Below are 16,939 nucleotides of genomic sequence, written 5' to 3'. Positions count from 1 at the left end.
TTCTAAGAAAACATATTCATACCAATGTATCATTTTAGTGGGCTTTCTCTGCACTAAAATTATGTTTTTACCCTACACGAGCTGAAGACCCCTGATTCCATACCCTCCTAGACTCTATGTGAGTCTGTTGTTTTTCTTACATGAATGATTATCAATGTTTATAATGACATAGATTAGAAATTGGACATGCTCCCGGTATCTCATGGCACCCAACATCCCTTAAAGACTGGGGCACAGACCGCCTATGTAATGTAGAGTAGAATGCCCAACGGTTTATACTTTTAGAGACATAGGTGGTTCCATCCATCCTAGACCTATTTCTTCTCCTTCCCTCAATTTTGAGCCTATGGAATGTGATTATTAACTCGCTTCAGCAAGATATAGAGCCACTATTGTGAAAAAAACATTTATTACAACTTCATAAAAACATATATATATTTATATATCTAAATATATATATATATATATATATATATATATATTATTTTATCGACTGACCCCCACCAGACACCAGACCAGCAAACTATCAAATTATATTCAAGTACTTATCTCCTTTTTCTGGCCAAATTTTCCCACTGCCCCACCTGTCTCTATCACAAAAGACAAAGCATGGTGCAAGAGCATCGAAGATTCCATTTCAGGAAAAATCTCAATATTACAAGCACAAAAATCAGAGACAAACAGGTATCCATTAAAGCCCCACCTCCTCCACCCCACCCACACATGGTGCCTTTGCCATCGCCCCTTTGAGTTCCAACCCATCACTACCTCTACCCTTGCCAACAATAATAATGGCCTCAAGCCCTCTCACTGCAAGTGAGATGCTTGCCTAGCCTCACTGGCCAAAGAATGCGCAGAACCCCTTCTCCCCCTCATTGCTGCCATCATCAACTCCTCCTTCGCCTCTTGCACATTTCTGTCATCCCTCAAAGAATCCTGTATTAGCCCACTGTTTAAAAAAGAACACTCTCGACCTATCAGTCCTTACCAACTACCGACCCATCACAACAGTACCCTTAAAAATCATGAACAGAGTTGCTTACCTACAGATCCAATCCCGCCTCGAACATTAGCACATTCTAGGATCTCGTCAATCAGGCTCCACTTGACCTCAAGAATCAGTTGGATGTCGCCAACAACCAGGGCTCCCTCTCTCTCCTCCTACCGCTTGATCTCTCGGCTGCCTTCGACCTCAAAGATCACAACATCTACTGCCAAGCTCTCTCCATGTCATCTCACTTCTCTAAAGATGCCAGCAAATGGATCGCCTCCTTTTTCGGCTGACAGATCCTCCAGAGTCTTTGCCGGGGAGGCCACTGCCACTCCCACAACCACAACCTCCAGTGTCCCACAAGGTTCCTGAGTTACACCTACATCATAGAGCGTGTACACTAAACCCCTTCTTGACCTCCTGGATACTTAGGGCAATCCGTACACCAACTATGCGGGCGACATGCAGATCCTCATTGCCCTCAATGGTGACCACCCCACAGACACCATCCAAATCAATGCCATCTACAAAACCATACAGTCCTGGATGGCAGCACACATCTTATGCCTCAATGATGAGAAAACAGAGCTCCTCCTCACTGGCCCCCACAGACTGTGTAGAAAAACTTCCTGAGGCATACAAAACCTTCACCATCGATGGCCACATGATACCTATTGCTTCCTCTGCCAAAAACGTATACGTGTACCTGGACTCCTCGCTCTGCATGGAGCAACACGTCAACCACATTGCCTCAGGATATGCCACCAAACTCATCAATGCTAGCAAACCATTCCTCACCTCCCAGAATCGCCTGTGTACTAATAGGATGCAAACTGGATTATTGCCATGCTCTACTTTGTTCTACATTGGAAAAGAACCTGCATAAACATCAAACAATCCAAAACAATTATCTCCATGCTGTGCTGGACATCAGCAAGTATGCTCACTTCTCTGAGGCAAGGAATTCTTCTCACTGGCTACCAGTCAAGGACAGAATTAAGTTCAAGATGCTTTCCATCACCCACCAGTTCCTTGCCAGCGACGCCCCCTCTTACCTGGCTGAAAAAATAAAAAAAACACTCCTCAACCAGACCAGTAAGATCAGTTAACCAACATCGTCCCATAACACCTAGATTCAACAGGAAGAAAGTAGGTGGGGTGAGTTTCCCTGTCTGTGCCCCCATGCTCTGGAACAACCCCTCCACCCCTGCCCTGCGCTGCAAACCTTCCTACCAAGCTTTCAGGAAAAAGCTCAAAACCTATATTTTCTGACATTGTTGCACCATTTTACTGTTTGTAACTAGCGCTCAGGTGCCCATGGGCTCTGCGCACTCCCAACCAATGTACCAATAAATGAATAAATAATAATATCTGCACTGTTCTGGTACCATTGTCAACAAAGCAACGTTGAAATGGCTGGGCATTCCATAGAAAAGCAAGGAAAGTTGTAGACACTGACCAAGATACTAGTGTGAGCACTAGCATGCCGAATAGTAGCCAATGAGATGACCTTGGCAGGAACCAGCAGAAAGAGAAAGAGACTGTCGGTGTTAGGAGCTGCTCAGGTACGTCTAAGGGGATGAAAGAAAATGCATCGAAGAGACGAAAGCCAAGAGGTGGGTGGTGAAGGCTTCATACTGCCAACGAGGCAGACAAATGCTTGAGTGAGAAAGTGCCTGAGGAGAATACGAGGGGGGTACTCAGAAAGGTGATTCCAGACCCACACAGTAGTTAATCAGGAAAAACTATTGATAGATGTGGCAGAGTGGCACTCGGAGAGAACATTCCTTATACGTGAGAAATCATTCACAAAGCTGGGATGGTGTTAGCCCCTTTTATGGGCTGCTTCACGCATACCAAATGACTGCACAGGAGCCATTGTGCACTCCAACCTTCTCTTTATTCCTCCGTATCATGACTGCCTTCTCTCTTCCCTTGCTCCTCCCTTTCCTCCCGCTTCCCGCTCCCTCCCATAGTCTTGAGCTTCCCTCTTAAAGGGGCTCTGTCCTTTTTCACTTACAACACCTTCCCCTTGCTTAACATGAGACTTCCCGTGTTACATTTGCTCGATGAGACGTTGGGGTCTCTTTGTGGCTCAATGGGGCCTGCTTGGTTGCTCGTGGGACTCCTCCGCGCTCTCACGTTGCGGTGTTTCATAAGTCTCTGCTCTCTCTTCTTCCTCCCTCTCGATCGCTTCCCCTTTTGTTGGTTCATGCTCTTCAAATATAGTATAGTATTTTGCCGAAGTTCCTTGTCGTGGTTGTCACTTGTTCTTTGTCCCTTGTCGCTGAGATGGGATCTGCGTGGTTCGTCTGTCCTTTAGCTTTGCTTGCCTCTTCCGCATCTCGCTCGGGCACGTGGTCCTTCTTGTGGGTTGCTTCGAATGACCTATAGTGAATGCTGATGAGTGCGTGTTGTAGTGCTGTCCGGTGGCTGAGATGGCTGTGCCCTATGGCGGGACTCGGTATCATGCAGATGGTGTCAGGCACTCTGCGGTCTCCTTGGGTTGGGTCGCGTCATGACTTTCCTTTTGGCTGCACTGTCTGTGCCGTCCTCCATTGGATGGCGTGGTCTTGGGGTTTGTCTAGGGGGTATTCTTCCGCCCTTGTCTGGTACAGTTGCTTTTTACCGACGTTTCCTGTTGCTTCCACATTGCCCCGTACGATGTCTCGAAGAGTACTGGGTGGTTGTGAGTCCTCTCGCAGAATGGGTGAGGTTCGTGTGCCAAGTGCCAGTCCATCCCCTTTTGGGTGGGTTAACTTAGGGGGTGTGCATGCCTGTGACGTCTGGGTGGGCTGGTGTTCCTTGCCTTGATGTCTTTCCTGATGTCTAACCGTGCCCTCGGTGGACTCGGGTATCTTGCCTGGGCTGGTGGTGTGGGTTGGCATGCCGAGCTTGTGGGTGGTCCTGTTCTGCACATTGCCTGAAGGTGACCTTCCTGGCCACAGCGCTAGCATGTTCGTCCAAAGGCTGGGTATGGTTGTCTGTGTGTGTGTTTCCACCCTCGCCAGTGGCATTGCTCTTGTCTTCAAAGTTTCCGCCTTCTCCAGGGTTGAGTGGGCTTAGTGTATTGCGGTTGCCCTTCCGTGAGGGCCGCAATGGCGTAGCGTTCAGCTTTCCTTTCAATGGCAGCTGCTTGTGCGTCAACTCTCTCGTATGTTTTTGCCAGATTGAGTATTTTTGCTAGGGATGGGGGCTTTTTGAGAAGGTGTTTTCTGAACGTTGACGAGGGGCACCCTTCTTTGATCCTTAGTCTTATAGCTTCTTCATCATTGAAGTTGGCAAAGTCGCAGTCCACTATCTTCTGCTTGAGACGTACGACAAACTCTCCAATGGATTCATGCAAACGCTGCCTGTGTTGGTTGAATGCAAGGCGTTTGTAGTCTTTTTTGGAGCCTACTATCAGCTTCTCGTTGACTGCATCGAGGAGGCGTTGGTACGTGGTTTTGTCTATTGCTGGAATTGTCTTGATGTTGTCCTTTACCTCTTATCCTACCTGGTTCCTAAATATGCTGAGTTTGTTTGGCGGGTCTTGGTTCCCGATTGCACCTAGAAAGTCTTCAAACTCTTCGACCCATTCTTCCCATCTTGTTCCTTGGTCATGGTGCGGGTTCAAAGCGAATGTGTCGGGCCTTCTCGTATGTGGCAGCATGCGATGTGGGGCCCAGGTTTGCAAGGGCTTGCACGCCTGCGTCGGCATCTGCTTGCGCTTGGTCAATAATGGTGCGGGGCGCGTTGTGGTGCTCTGTGTGGTTGTTGGGCCTTGGTTGTTGCTCCTGGCTTTCTGGGTGGTCATGAGCGGTTAGTTGGCCTGTGGCGTGGTTACTCGTATCCTCAGGTTGAACCGCAGCGGCTCAGGCACAGCTTTACTCTTTTGGGGCTGTTGGCAGTATCCAAATGGGTTCCCTTGGTCTTTTGCAGGGGTGTGAGAGGCGTGATGGCTCTCCACCTTGTGGTTATCCTCGTGGTGTTGCACAATTGTGTTGGTTTTGTCCTTCTGTGGGCCTGTCAATTTTCTGCACCGGTGGCCTGCATGGTGGAGGCCACTAATGTGTCCCTTAGCTGTTATAGAGCTGCATTGGGGTTTAAATAACATAGGTCCACTGGGTGGGTGGCTCTGGGGTTTTGGCGTGGTGTGGGTGTCCCAGTTAGTGCTCTCTCTTTACAATTGTTCGGTTGTTTTATTTTAATAATTTTTTCTCTACCCTTGTGGGCGCGTTTGCGGGCAGCTCGCTGGGGTGACGGGATGTCGGTGGTCGTGTAGGGATCACTGTTTGTTGTTTGCTAATCTTCCTGTGCTTTATTTATTTATTGCATTTTTTTTTTCGCGGGATCGTTTTGCCATTTTTTTTTTCAGTCAGCTTGCTGCCACTGGGGTTTGGCGGGATGTCAGTGCCTTGGTTGGGGGCCTTGGTTGGGGGCCACGTTACTTTTTTTGTTGTGCCTGCGCTCGCAGGGGTGATATTTGGTGCTCTTTTGCAGTCTGCTTGCTGCTGTTGCCCTTTGTTCGGCATGCAGCGGTGGGGGAGGGGGCATGGATTCCTTACCAATGGTGCCTGGTGCCTCCTCTTCTAGGCCACTGCAGTCCTCTCCTGGCGATCAGGCTCTGCCGTTTCTTCTCCTGTCTGCTGGGCTTTTACGGCGGTGTTCTTCTTTCTTCTGGTCCTTGGGTGCTACTGGGCTCCTCACCACCCGGCTCTTTTAATGACGGCTGGGCTCTTCTACTGTGCATTCATTTTACCGTGCAACGACACGGTCCGCTGGGCTCCTTTTCCTCCGCCGACATACCCTCTTTGATGTAGCAGCATATGCTGCTTCTTCACTGCTGGGCGCACTGCAACCACGGCCCTCCTCATTGCTGCAGGGTCCGATGACCCCCCTATGCCGCAGGCAGTGTCTCCTGTTGCTTGCGTTCACCTCCGCTGGGCTTATCTGATGTAGGCTTGGCGGCCCCTTTGCCTGCACTCTGCGTGGCTCACCGGTCCCACCTCCTCCACACTGGTGGGCTCTTCTTGGGCTGCTGGCACATGCTAATGGCACTTCTTTCCGTGCTCTGCTCTGTCAGTCGCAGCGTGACCCTCAGTGTGCCGCGCTGCTGGGTCCTTCACTGCTGGCCATAACATCCTTCCATTACTGCTCTGGCCCTCTTGCACAGCACTCCTCCTCCGGCTGGAGTCATCTGTTCCCTACTACGCTCTCACCGCGCTCCAGCTGCAGTGTTCCCTATTACAGGGCGTTCACTTTGTTGCACGGCTGGCATTCGTTTCGCCTCATCGCCAGTTGTTAGCCCCTTTCATGGGGCTGCTTCACGCATACCAAATGACTGCACAGGAGCCATTGTGCACTCCAACCTTCTCTTTATTCCTCCATATAATTACTGCCTTCCCTCTTCCCTTGCTCCTCCCTTTCCTCCCGCTTCCCGCTCCTTCACATAGTCTTGAGCTTCCCTCTTAAAGGGGCTCTGTCCTTTTTCACTTACAACAGCTGGTAGACGCTGCACAGTTGATTCAGGTAAATTAATATTTAAAGCATATAAAACACAAACTACAGTTTAGGAGGGTCTATCTGAAGTGTAATTTAAAAATGCTACCGATTGGAAGTTGTAGCGAAAGTTCTAATCTATCAAACACGTTTACACATTCTGGAACTGGAATGACAATGCCCAATTGTCCAACTGTGAGAAAGAGAATAGAAGCCTGCTGAAACATTGTTGCCAAATGGTCAAATGGTGGTAAAGGGGAGCAACCACTGCGGGCACTTAGGTTCAAAGTGCCCAATAGTTGAACCTTGATTAAGAGAAGTATGGCATGTTGTAACTTGAAGTAAACGTTATGTATGTCTGGATGTGGAGGACATTGTCAAGTTGTGTCATGTAGACAGACTGCTTGTGGGAGTTCATGTTGAGAGTTGTCAATTTCCAGGCCACACTAAATAGAGCTAGAACCTTGTAGAGAATGGAATTAAATATTCCTAGTTATCAAGTGATGTTAAACGATCTCATGTAATTGATCTTGTGGTAAAAGAGCCAAAAGACTATGAGATATGCAAGTTAATCAAAACATCCTAACAACCTTGATATTAATACAAAAAATGGTCTAAAGTACAATTAGCTTTTTTCTGTCTCAATTCCATGATTGTGTTGCTTGGACACGAGTGCATTGTCTGTAAGACTCTGTACAATGTACACTATGCACATTGCAAAAATAGAATGCATTAATTAGCTAGAGATTTCACTGCCCAATTGCTCTCCGGATGCACGTTGCTAGCAACAATTAAAATCAAGTGAAATGAAAAAGGGAAATGTACATCTTGCTTAAAAACTAGACTGACCTTTGAAACCTGTGCTCAGACACGGCGTCCCAGTAACGACAATTTGTTGTCCACGCCTCGAGTAAAACTTAAAAGAGCTCGCAGATTGGCCTTTGATTCAGTTGCTCTGCATCTGTGCAATGGCTTCCCATTAGATTGTCGAGAACTAGGTTCTCTTCCTCTCTTTAAAAAGGTGTGTAATCGCACCTGTTTAAATCAAGGTTCTGATGGACTTGCTAACATTATGTTTATGGCCAACACTTGATTACTGTTTTAGTGTTTTCGTTTTGGGATTTTACCTCTAGAGTCCTTTCAGTTTTGTTGCTTGTGTCGATTTCTTTTTGTCTTATGTGTGCCTTAATGCCTATGGGCCACTGGTGTGTTATGACTGAATGCATTTATTTATTTATTTAATGTATTTTTTACATTTGTAAAGCACCTTAGCCCAAGGACATCAGGGCGCGTTTGTGGAACCAGTTACATGTAACGTCGGTGCAGGCAATCCAATAATGGCATAAAGACTGATATTCGCCCTTCCGATTGGTGGTACAGGGCCCAAGGTGAATAGCCAGGTTTTTAGAGATTTGCAGATTGGCCAGTAGGATGATTCTGCTCTTAGGGGAGTTGGGAGGAAGTTCCAGTTGGTTGTTGCGACAGATGGGAATTTGGAGCCGCCTCCTTTGGTTCTTTTTACTCTTGGTAGAGGAAGGCAGTGGGCATGGGCGATTCTTGTTGATCTGTTGGATTTGGATCTCACAATTTTTGGTAAGAGGTATTGGGTCGCAGTATTAGATAAACATAAACATAAACATCAATTATCGCCTCATGGAAAGCATTGCCGATTTCGATGTAAGGCAATCCAGGTAAATTTTCCGTACACATGTTTCAAAACGTTTCCAAACCCAAATTGGTGATGATGCTTTTACTTCCAATTAGTCATTGTGCTGCGTTTTCCTGTCTGCACCATGAAGCCCTTGAGGTATACATTCTGGGGGTTTCTTCTCACATATGTGGGATGAATTTCTGAGGAATTGACTTTGCAAATAAATAGAGTAGGTTGGGCATAGGTTCCTCTGGCACCCAGAAAATAGAGGCTGATCTATATCGTAAGACTGATTGAGTTCAGTATTTTTGCAAATTTCAAGCTGCATTTGCCATGATCACAAACTGCTCAGGGCAATGCAGTCATGTTACTTATGATATAGCTGTTATCTATTCTGTGTGACTTAAATGTTGAATAGGTTCTTGACCCTATTCAACATTTCACTGTTTCACTCAGTTCACTGGCTACCAGTTAGAGAAAGGATCACATTCAAAATCCTCTCAACCACCTACAAATGCCAATCAACGAATGCTCTGCCTTACCTGACCCAGAAAGTCACTCCCCCCTCAGCAGCCAGACCCCTAAGATATGTGTAAAGCCACTGTCTGGTCAAACCAAGATACAGACGCAAATGAGCTGGGGGCTCTAGCTTCCCATTCATATATGCAACCTTACGCATTAGCCTAGCCCTGCACCTTTGCTCTAAACAATCCTACACTGCTTCTGAAAACATCTAAAGACTTATATGTTCAACCAATGTAAAATCATTGTCCCTTACATGTCTGTAACCAGCGCCTAGATGCCACTGGGCTGTGCGCGCTTCACAAATGGAAAATAAATCAAATAAATAAATGAATACATACATTGTACCGAATATGAGTTGTCTGGATTCGGCCAGTTATACAACTAGGCCACTATTTTTGGCCCGTCTTTTCAAGGTGAACAGTTTCTGCTGACGTTGCACATCAAATATTTTTGTTGGGTTTGGTGCACCTGGAGGAGAATGTCTTAAAAGGAGATCAGTAGATCATTGTGTTGCATTTTGTGTTTCAGACAAATCCATCCAAGCTGGACTATGCTGAGGATTTAGCCACACTCGTCAGTCTGAATGAGTCAAGTGTCATCAACACACTTCAGCATCGCTACCAGTCTCAGCTCATCCACACCTACGCGGGACCGAATCTGGTGGTGATGAAGCCCAGCACTACCATACCAAATTATTCTGGAAAGGTACCCACCTGCACTTAGCTCATATCTCTCTAAGTTCCTAATTATGTTTGTGTCATTTCTTATGTACTGCTGTTTGTTTTCTTTTGTTTTTTCAAATCTGTAATATCTCCTTAAATATATAATGTCCTCCCTGACCATGTCCCATTTCATTTGGCTCCAATCATTGTTTTCATCTATGTCTAAACATCACAGACATAAAACCAACTCTGAGGAGGGCAGCCATTAAGAGTGCCCTCCCTCAAGGTCAGTCTTATGCCTTCCTCTCCTTTCTACCTGTCCTCCTCAGCCCCACCTTCCACTGTAGGAGTCCACGACCACACGTCCCCGTCCCACCGCTTACCTTTACAGGCCTTCCCAATCCCATTCCTTTAAAACCTGATGCACTGTACGTCACTCTTCATGACATTGACCTTTTGTGAGTCGGCTTTAGAGAAATGTGGTCTCCATTGTGATAGCTTTGGAGATTTGTGCTATTTTGTGTGCTCAATGTATCAGACACATTTTTGCAAAGAAACAAGCGTGACATTTATTGTATCTATATAGTTTTTGAAAGCTCTCATTTGAATGAAACCAACCTTAACAAAGCATCAGCATGAGTGAAATGTGTGGACATTCATGAGAGCTAATTAAACATATCAAATATGGCTTCAATTTGTACTGATTAAACATAATATGGATCTGAATATACATCCAAAATGGGTGACTTTCTGTCTCCACTTCACTACAAGGTGAATTTGATCAAAAGTGATGCATTTCAGAGGAACTTATCGGTGCCAAAGTGTGATCAGAGTTGCAACCCCCTCTTACTATATCAGAATACCATTTTGTGCTGCTGTTTTGGTGCCTTTCTTTTGCAATGTACTTCCATCCAGGAATGTCACTGGCAAAGAGTACATTTTCAGAATTGGCTAGTGCTTTATTAGTGCCTGAATAGGAATTATTACAGAGAAGCATTGCAAACCCACCTGGAATACTAAAGTATGCAAAACAATGCTCTATCATCAATGAACAATTTTAATATGGCTCATAATGATACACAGAAATGTAATTTTAATATTAGCTTTCTTTCAATGCAATTTGAACTGTTGTCTCTGTAAAAATCTATATTGCATACAATTGTTGCAAGGCTCCAACTGGTTCTAAATTAGGACACTTACTGGTGTCTTATCTCACTCCAATGACTGGTTGGAACTTCCGACCAGAAATAGAATTCATAGAGAATCCAGGTATTTCATAGTTGTTTTGAAATAACTGTGTAAGTTATAACTGATTCATAAAAATGCCTTTGTACCCAATTTGTGTTGCTCCAACGTGGTGTAACTGACGCTTTCATAACTTCTTACTTTATAAATCTCACATTCTTAAATACATTTTGTATCTTTTTCATGCCTAGGTTTTAGAAGCTTCTCATATGTGATTTAAAATGACCATTGCTGGCACAGATAGGTTGTTCACCACAAACCTATCTATGCCAGTAATGGCCACTTTAAATCACATGCTTGAAACTGCTATCACAACTTCGTTAAAAGTGACCATTACTAGTATGCATATTGTGTGACAGAAGCTTCATGCATGTAATTTAAAGAGACCATTACTGACATCAATACGTTGTGGCAGCAGCCTCATGCATGAGAATTAAAGTGATCATTACTGTCATAGATAGTTTGTGACAGCAGCTTCATGCATGTAATTTAAAGTGACCAGTTGTGATTTAAAATGACCATTACTGGTATAGATAGTTTGTGGCAGCAGCCTCAGGCATGTGAATTAAAGTGACCATTACTGGTATAGATAGGCCGTGGCAGCAGCCTCAGGCATGTGATTTAAAGTGACCATTACTGGTATAGATAGTTTGTGGCAGCAGCCTCAGGCATGTGAATTAAAGTGACCATTACTGGTATAGATAGTTTGTGGCAGCAGCCTCAGGCATGTGATTTAAAGTGACCAGTTGTGATTTAAAGTGACCATTACTGGTATAGATAGTTTGTGGCAGCAGCCTCAGGCATGTGATTTAAAGTGACCATTACTGGTATAGATAGTTTGTGGCAGCAGCCTCAGGCATGTGAATTAAAGTGACCATTACTGGTATAGATAGTTTGTGGCAGCAGCCTCAGGCATGTGATTTAAAGTGACCAGTTGTGATTTAAAGTGACCATTACTGGTATAGATAGTTTGTGGCAGCAGCCTCAGGCATGTGATTTAAAGTGACCATTACTGGTATAGTTAGGCCGTGGCAGCGGCCTTATACAAGCGACTTACACTGACCATTACATGTATAGATAGATTGTATCATCATCCTCACGCAAGCACATTTACACTGAGCGTTACTGACATAGATGGGTTGTGGCTACAGATTCATTGACATTGTATGAAGTGTTCCTATGTAGCGTACTGTTGGTGACATGACATTTACTGCACTTTTTCATGTGGTACCCTAAAGAACCAACAGTAAATTGCATGGATGTTTACCACATTTGTGTCAGGGTGTGCTGTAAAATGCATACTTTTGCTATATCATTTTAAAGAATTGTCCCCACTTAATTATTCTTGGCTCCCTCACTTTACTTGGGTGCTTGTGCTAATTTGAGCAAATAATTAAGCCCCTATACATTTTACAACAGGCATGACTGCCTATGAATCATGAAATTCCCTGAATATTTTTCGTTTCCTTAGAGGAACAATTATGAATTGTACGCTTTTCTTACAACTGTGCTGCAAAATGCATCATGCCTGCAAAGTATTTTTAAAAATGTACTTGGCGGCGGGAGGACTATCCCAACGTCCTTTATTTGTTTGGGCTCCTTCCCTACACTTGGTTGCTCGCATTCATTTCTGGAAACATGTAGGACACTTCACTGAAATCATTCACCACCCCAGGATTCATCCATTAATTGTTTAGAATCTTGGTGCCAAGATTATCCACCACCCCCCTGGCACCAGGAGCCGCCTCCTCCAAGGAGTATGCAACTGGTGACTGTTTTACCACTTAGACAAATATTAAAAACAAGCTACATGTCCAAAAGACACAGATATGCAATGGAAACACTGCTCATGGATATTATTTTCACAGAATCCACTGGGTGGCATCCTAGGACCAAATTTAAAATCTAAGCACAGAAGTTGTCATATATTTTCCGCATCTAGAACTGAGCCAAATACAATTTTGATTAAAGTGATTTTGAAGAGAACAACATGTTGTTCTCGTTTCCTCGTCAATTAAACTCAACATTACCTCATATGCCTAAAGAAAACTCATCACTGAGGTGCAGAAGCGGGGATGATTTGCATTGCAGCCACTAGCACTGCGTGACTTGAGGGCTGATAGTCAAGGTTTGTAATCTATTCCCATGACTATTGCAGCTTTTTATTTTCTGTTTTGTTACTGTTCTATTTTTCCTCTAAAACGTGCTACATTCATAGAGTGTGTCTGCCTTGAAAGACAATCCTAACGTGTTTTGCTATGTGATACCTCTGGAAGATAGGCAGGTTTGCGAAAATATCAGACGCAGGCCAATTTTGAGACTGTTTCTGCCACACCGCTGCTGACTTTTCAGGGCCACTGGCCCGTCAGCAGATTTCCAAACCCTGTCATGTTCAGTAGCTTACGGGGATTGGCAAAGGTAGCATCAGCACATTGCTTCAATAAGAGCTCAGCTCCATGGGGGAAATCTTAGGGGGGCAAGGGAGTTTGTCCTCCCAACTTTCATACCATTGTGTCCCCCTCATTTGGCAGGGGCACCTTTCATTTAGATGTCATGTCCCCCCCAACATTTTCGTAACCAAAAAGGTGATGGGTGGAAGGTTTTGAATACATGTGACCCACTGGCACTGCTCTGGGCAACCTTCAACTCCACCACCACCGGTGTTTAGCCCGTCTGCGCATTGTAAAAAGGATCTAGCCATATGCAAATCAGTCAGGCACTGACACCAATGGGAGCAGTGTAAGGATCTGTCTTCTCCTGTATCCTAGTGGAATCTGTAGTGAGTGTTATGAGTGACATTGGAATGTTACTGGATGGAATGTTTGTGTATGACTGGTGTTCTCTGGAGGGGAGTTGAAGATGTAAGCCTGAGAGAGAGGATGCCGGTGCTTGCCTATGTGAACTGGAATCTACTATCTGATTAATATGACTCTAGAAACTGGATGTTATGCTTGGAAACATAATAAAGAAGTCACTCATCCATACCATGATGTCAGAGTCATTCAACCTGAACCCAGATTTCCACATTGGCGACGAGGATGGGATCACAAACAGCCCATGCCGAACTGTCAGGCCAGGTCCCCTCTGTACAGAAACACAAGCAATCCCAGACATGCTTTGGCCTTGCTGGCCCTCATCAGTAAGGTTGAGCTTCGTTCCCTGTGGTGCAGCGAGCAAGGGACCCACATCTGGGCATACCATCTCTCACACAGGGAGACAAACTATAACCAAAAACATGATGGGTGGAAGGTTTTGAATAAATCTGAACCATTGGCACTGCTCTGGACAACTTTGGACACCACTATTTTTAAGCCCGTCTGCTCCATGGCAAAATGGATCCAGCCTTATGCAAATCAGTCAGGCACTGATATTTTCAGCAAACTTACTCCACTGCTCAGCTCTGTCCCTCAATTTTTAAGCTAACTGCTGGCTTGTTTTACACTAAAATACCAGCTCTCACTGGCCATGAGCACTGGCATTACTCAGCCAATACCCTGTCAATTTACAAGCTGTAGACTAGTTATTCCATAGTTTCCTTAGTTCACTTAGTAACATGATAGCTTGTAATGTGGGGTACAATGTATACAGTGTCATTGGATTTATGATACTTCATAAAGTAACTGAAGCAGCTAAAAGGCTGGTAGGCTCCTGTATCTCAGAAGTGACGGGCAAATAAATACCACATTATTTATTTATTTACTGGGATTTCATAATGTGATTGTTTCAAACACGCTTCAAAGGGCTTAGAGCTAAATTAAGAAAAAGGGTTGGGGGAATGGTAGGAGGAAGGCGGTGGGATCCAACAACGATTTTCCCAGACTCACATTTCTGTGCAAACTAGATGTGTTATGCTGTGAACATTTCCTTTCCATTCGTTGTTAAACCAAGGTCACATTGTTGTATATTGAAGAATTGGCAACAATGGCAATCTTCGCCCAAATCCTGGTGGAAGATGAAACAATTGTTGGCTACACCAACAGAAATGGCTTCTGTGTAGGCAAGGGAGAGGTATATGCCAGGCACTACCATAATGATAATCATTTGGGAAATCATTTGCCATTAATGGTAGAATCTGAAAATGGTGTTTGAGTATCTGGGCACATAAGAGCAGAGCCTGTCAAATGCCTCCTAATACCTATGCACAAGCCTACAAGGATGGCTTTGCCAATATTTGTTTTTCATCAGGACTTCAGTGCAAGGCAATGAATACTGATTATACATCAAGTGGCTGTAGGACCACTTGGTTAATGTAAGCCATGTTATTAGACCAGTATCGAATGACCTGCTCTAGTAAAGCCACTGATGTTCAGTAGAATGATTTGAAATAACAGTGGAAGGCACAGCACAAGCTAGCTCAAAGAGATTCCAGGAGGATGAGTTGTGGGCAGGCAGGGGCAAGAAATGATTGCCAATGGCTCTTAGGGTTAGCATGGCCACAGGCATTCCGTGGGTGGATAAATAACCAAACAACCACAATCTGTGGGTCCCTCCTTCTCTTAGCTGCACTCCAGTACAATAATTTCAGTTTATAGGTGGTGCTTTAGCACCACCCAATAGCAAAAGTAAACAAGTGAGGCCTTCTTCCTTTCACTGTCACTTGTGTGCTGCTCTCAAGCACTTGGCCCAACTTTGAGTAATACCCACGGCAGTCCCTCCTTTCAAACTAGTGTCAGAGGAGAATGTCACATTGTTGTACAAGCGAATGTTGCCTGGATTGTATTAACAGGTGATCTTTGTGCTGTGTCATCCACTGCAGACCATCCACACCAACTAAATGCCCTGCACTTTATGCTCCTGTCTACATACACCTGAGTCAAGGACCCTGCTTCAGATTGTGAGAACAATGGATACGGTTTTCCATATAATTGGTGTAGGCAACCTTTACTAAAATATGTTTTTAGAGTGATTGTGTGCTTACCAATGGAGAGAAGTCATATGGAAATATCTTGTTCCTGCCAGCAGTGGGAGCAGTTTAGCATGAAATACTGGGCCACATCTTCCATGCATGTGAACACAGACATCTCCAAACATGTGTACACCATTTTGGCTTTAGTCAATAGACCGTGACAAATCCCTGAAATCAGAACTACAAATATTTGTGGATCACTGATTCAAAGGTTAAATTATACATAAGTGTGTTACTTTACCCCTTTAGCCCTATTGGAATCCGTGGCTACATGTTCCTGTTAGGGAGAATTTTCTGTTTCTGTGTTAATTCCCTTTAGCCTTAGAGACCCTCAGCTCTTTTGCTAGAATCTGAGATCTTTTTCAATGTTAACCTTTTGAGTGAGTAGTACTTTTTGCCACTCACTCATGTGTTTTTCTCTGGCTTGGATGTGTAACTGTTTAATGGAGTCTGGTAAACTTCATAGTCACCTGCTTTTTGCATAGTGACACACAGCACCGTCTGTGCAGTGCCACTGAGAAGTCCCTTGAACTTCTCTTAATGCTTATATACTTTTTCTTGGGTGAACTACTGTTCCCAAGAACAGTGAGACAACTTTTATATTACTTACCTTTTCCTTTGTGGGTCCAGCACACACCACCCTATGTGAAGTGCTGGGGGTTACATAGTAAATCCTTATCCAACTTCTCATGTGATTTTATGTCACACTAACTAACTTGAATGTCTGGTGGCAGTTGTTACTTTTTACTACCTTTTGTGCAGGGTGCATGCAGGCTGATTTCTCAGCTGCAGTACAGCTCCCAAAATGGTCCCTGTTTTCTTATTTTGCCATTTCTTGTTTGTTGGTTCCTTCAGCCCTGAAGCCTGTCCAGGTCCAGTGTGTTTGGGAAGGCAAGAATTGAGGGAAGAGCCCGAAACCTCTCTGACCTTTATTTGTAGGCATTCCTGGATGAAACCACTTCCGACTGGGCAGCTGGATGTCTGAAAGGACGAGCCCCCCATGTGATTTACAGCTGTAGGGCTGTGAATGAATGGGATTTTGCATAAAAGGCAAGGCTTTTGAGACTAGAGGCAAAGTAAACCACTGGAACATCATATCTGATGAAGCGGCTGAGCAGAGATACCAGCAGCCCCTTCCAGGACAACAGAAGCACCAGTAAAGCCGTGTAGCTGTGCTGACACTGTTCTCATTTTGACAGAAAGATCTGTGCAGGGTGACTTCCTCCCTTGGGCTGGTGGGACCAACTAGACTTGAGACCTGCTTCGTTTTGGCTTCATTTTGGCATATCTCCCGACTTACTGCTGCTTTCCTAAACTGAAGAATCCCAATGACCAGGGACCCCTGACCATTATCGAGTGCATCATCTTCCTGGGATTGAATCCGGCCAAAACCTCATGGGCACCTTCATAGGCCTTCAGAAGCAGGACATATTTGCCCAGAGTACCCTCACCAGAGTCCAGGACCTATAGGGCTCAAT

General features: G+C 44.7%; 1 protein-coding gene across 1 annotated transcript in view; it reads left to right on the top strand.

The window, feature by feature from the left end:
• MYO18B (myosin XVIIIB) overlaps nt 1-16,939 on the top strand; it is a 1,784,667-nt gene that overhangs the window by 44,384 nt on the left and 1,723,344 nt on the right. Inside the window, exon 7 of the mRNA XM_069620271.1 lies at nt 9,177-9,353. Coding sequence (XP_069476372.1) covers nt 9,177-9,353 — 177 coding nt within the window. The remainder of the gene's footprint in view (nt 1-9,176; nt 9,354-16,939) is intronic.

Source organism: Ambystoma mexicanum, chromosome 10 (assembly GCF_040938575.1).
Source record: "Ambystoma mexicanum isolate Mex_15411 chromosome 10, UKY_AmexF1_1, whole genome shotgun sequence".
Taxonomy (NCBI): Eukaryota; Metazoa; Chordata; class Amphibia; order Caudata; family Ambystomatidae; genus Ambystoma; species Ambystoma mexicanum.
The sequence above is the reverse complement of the archived record's forward strand: the minus strand, read 5'-3'. Positions and strand labels throughout refer to the sequence as shown.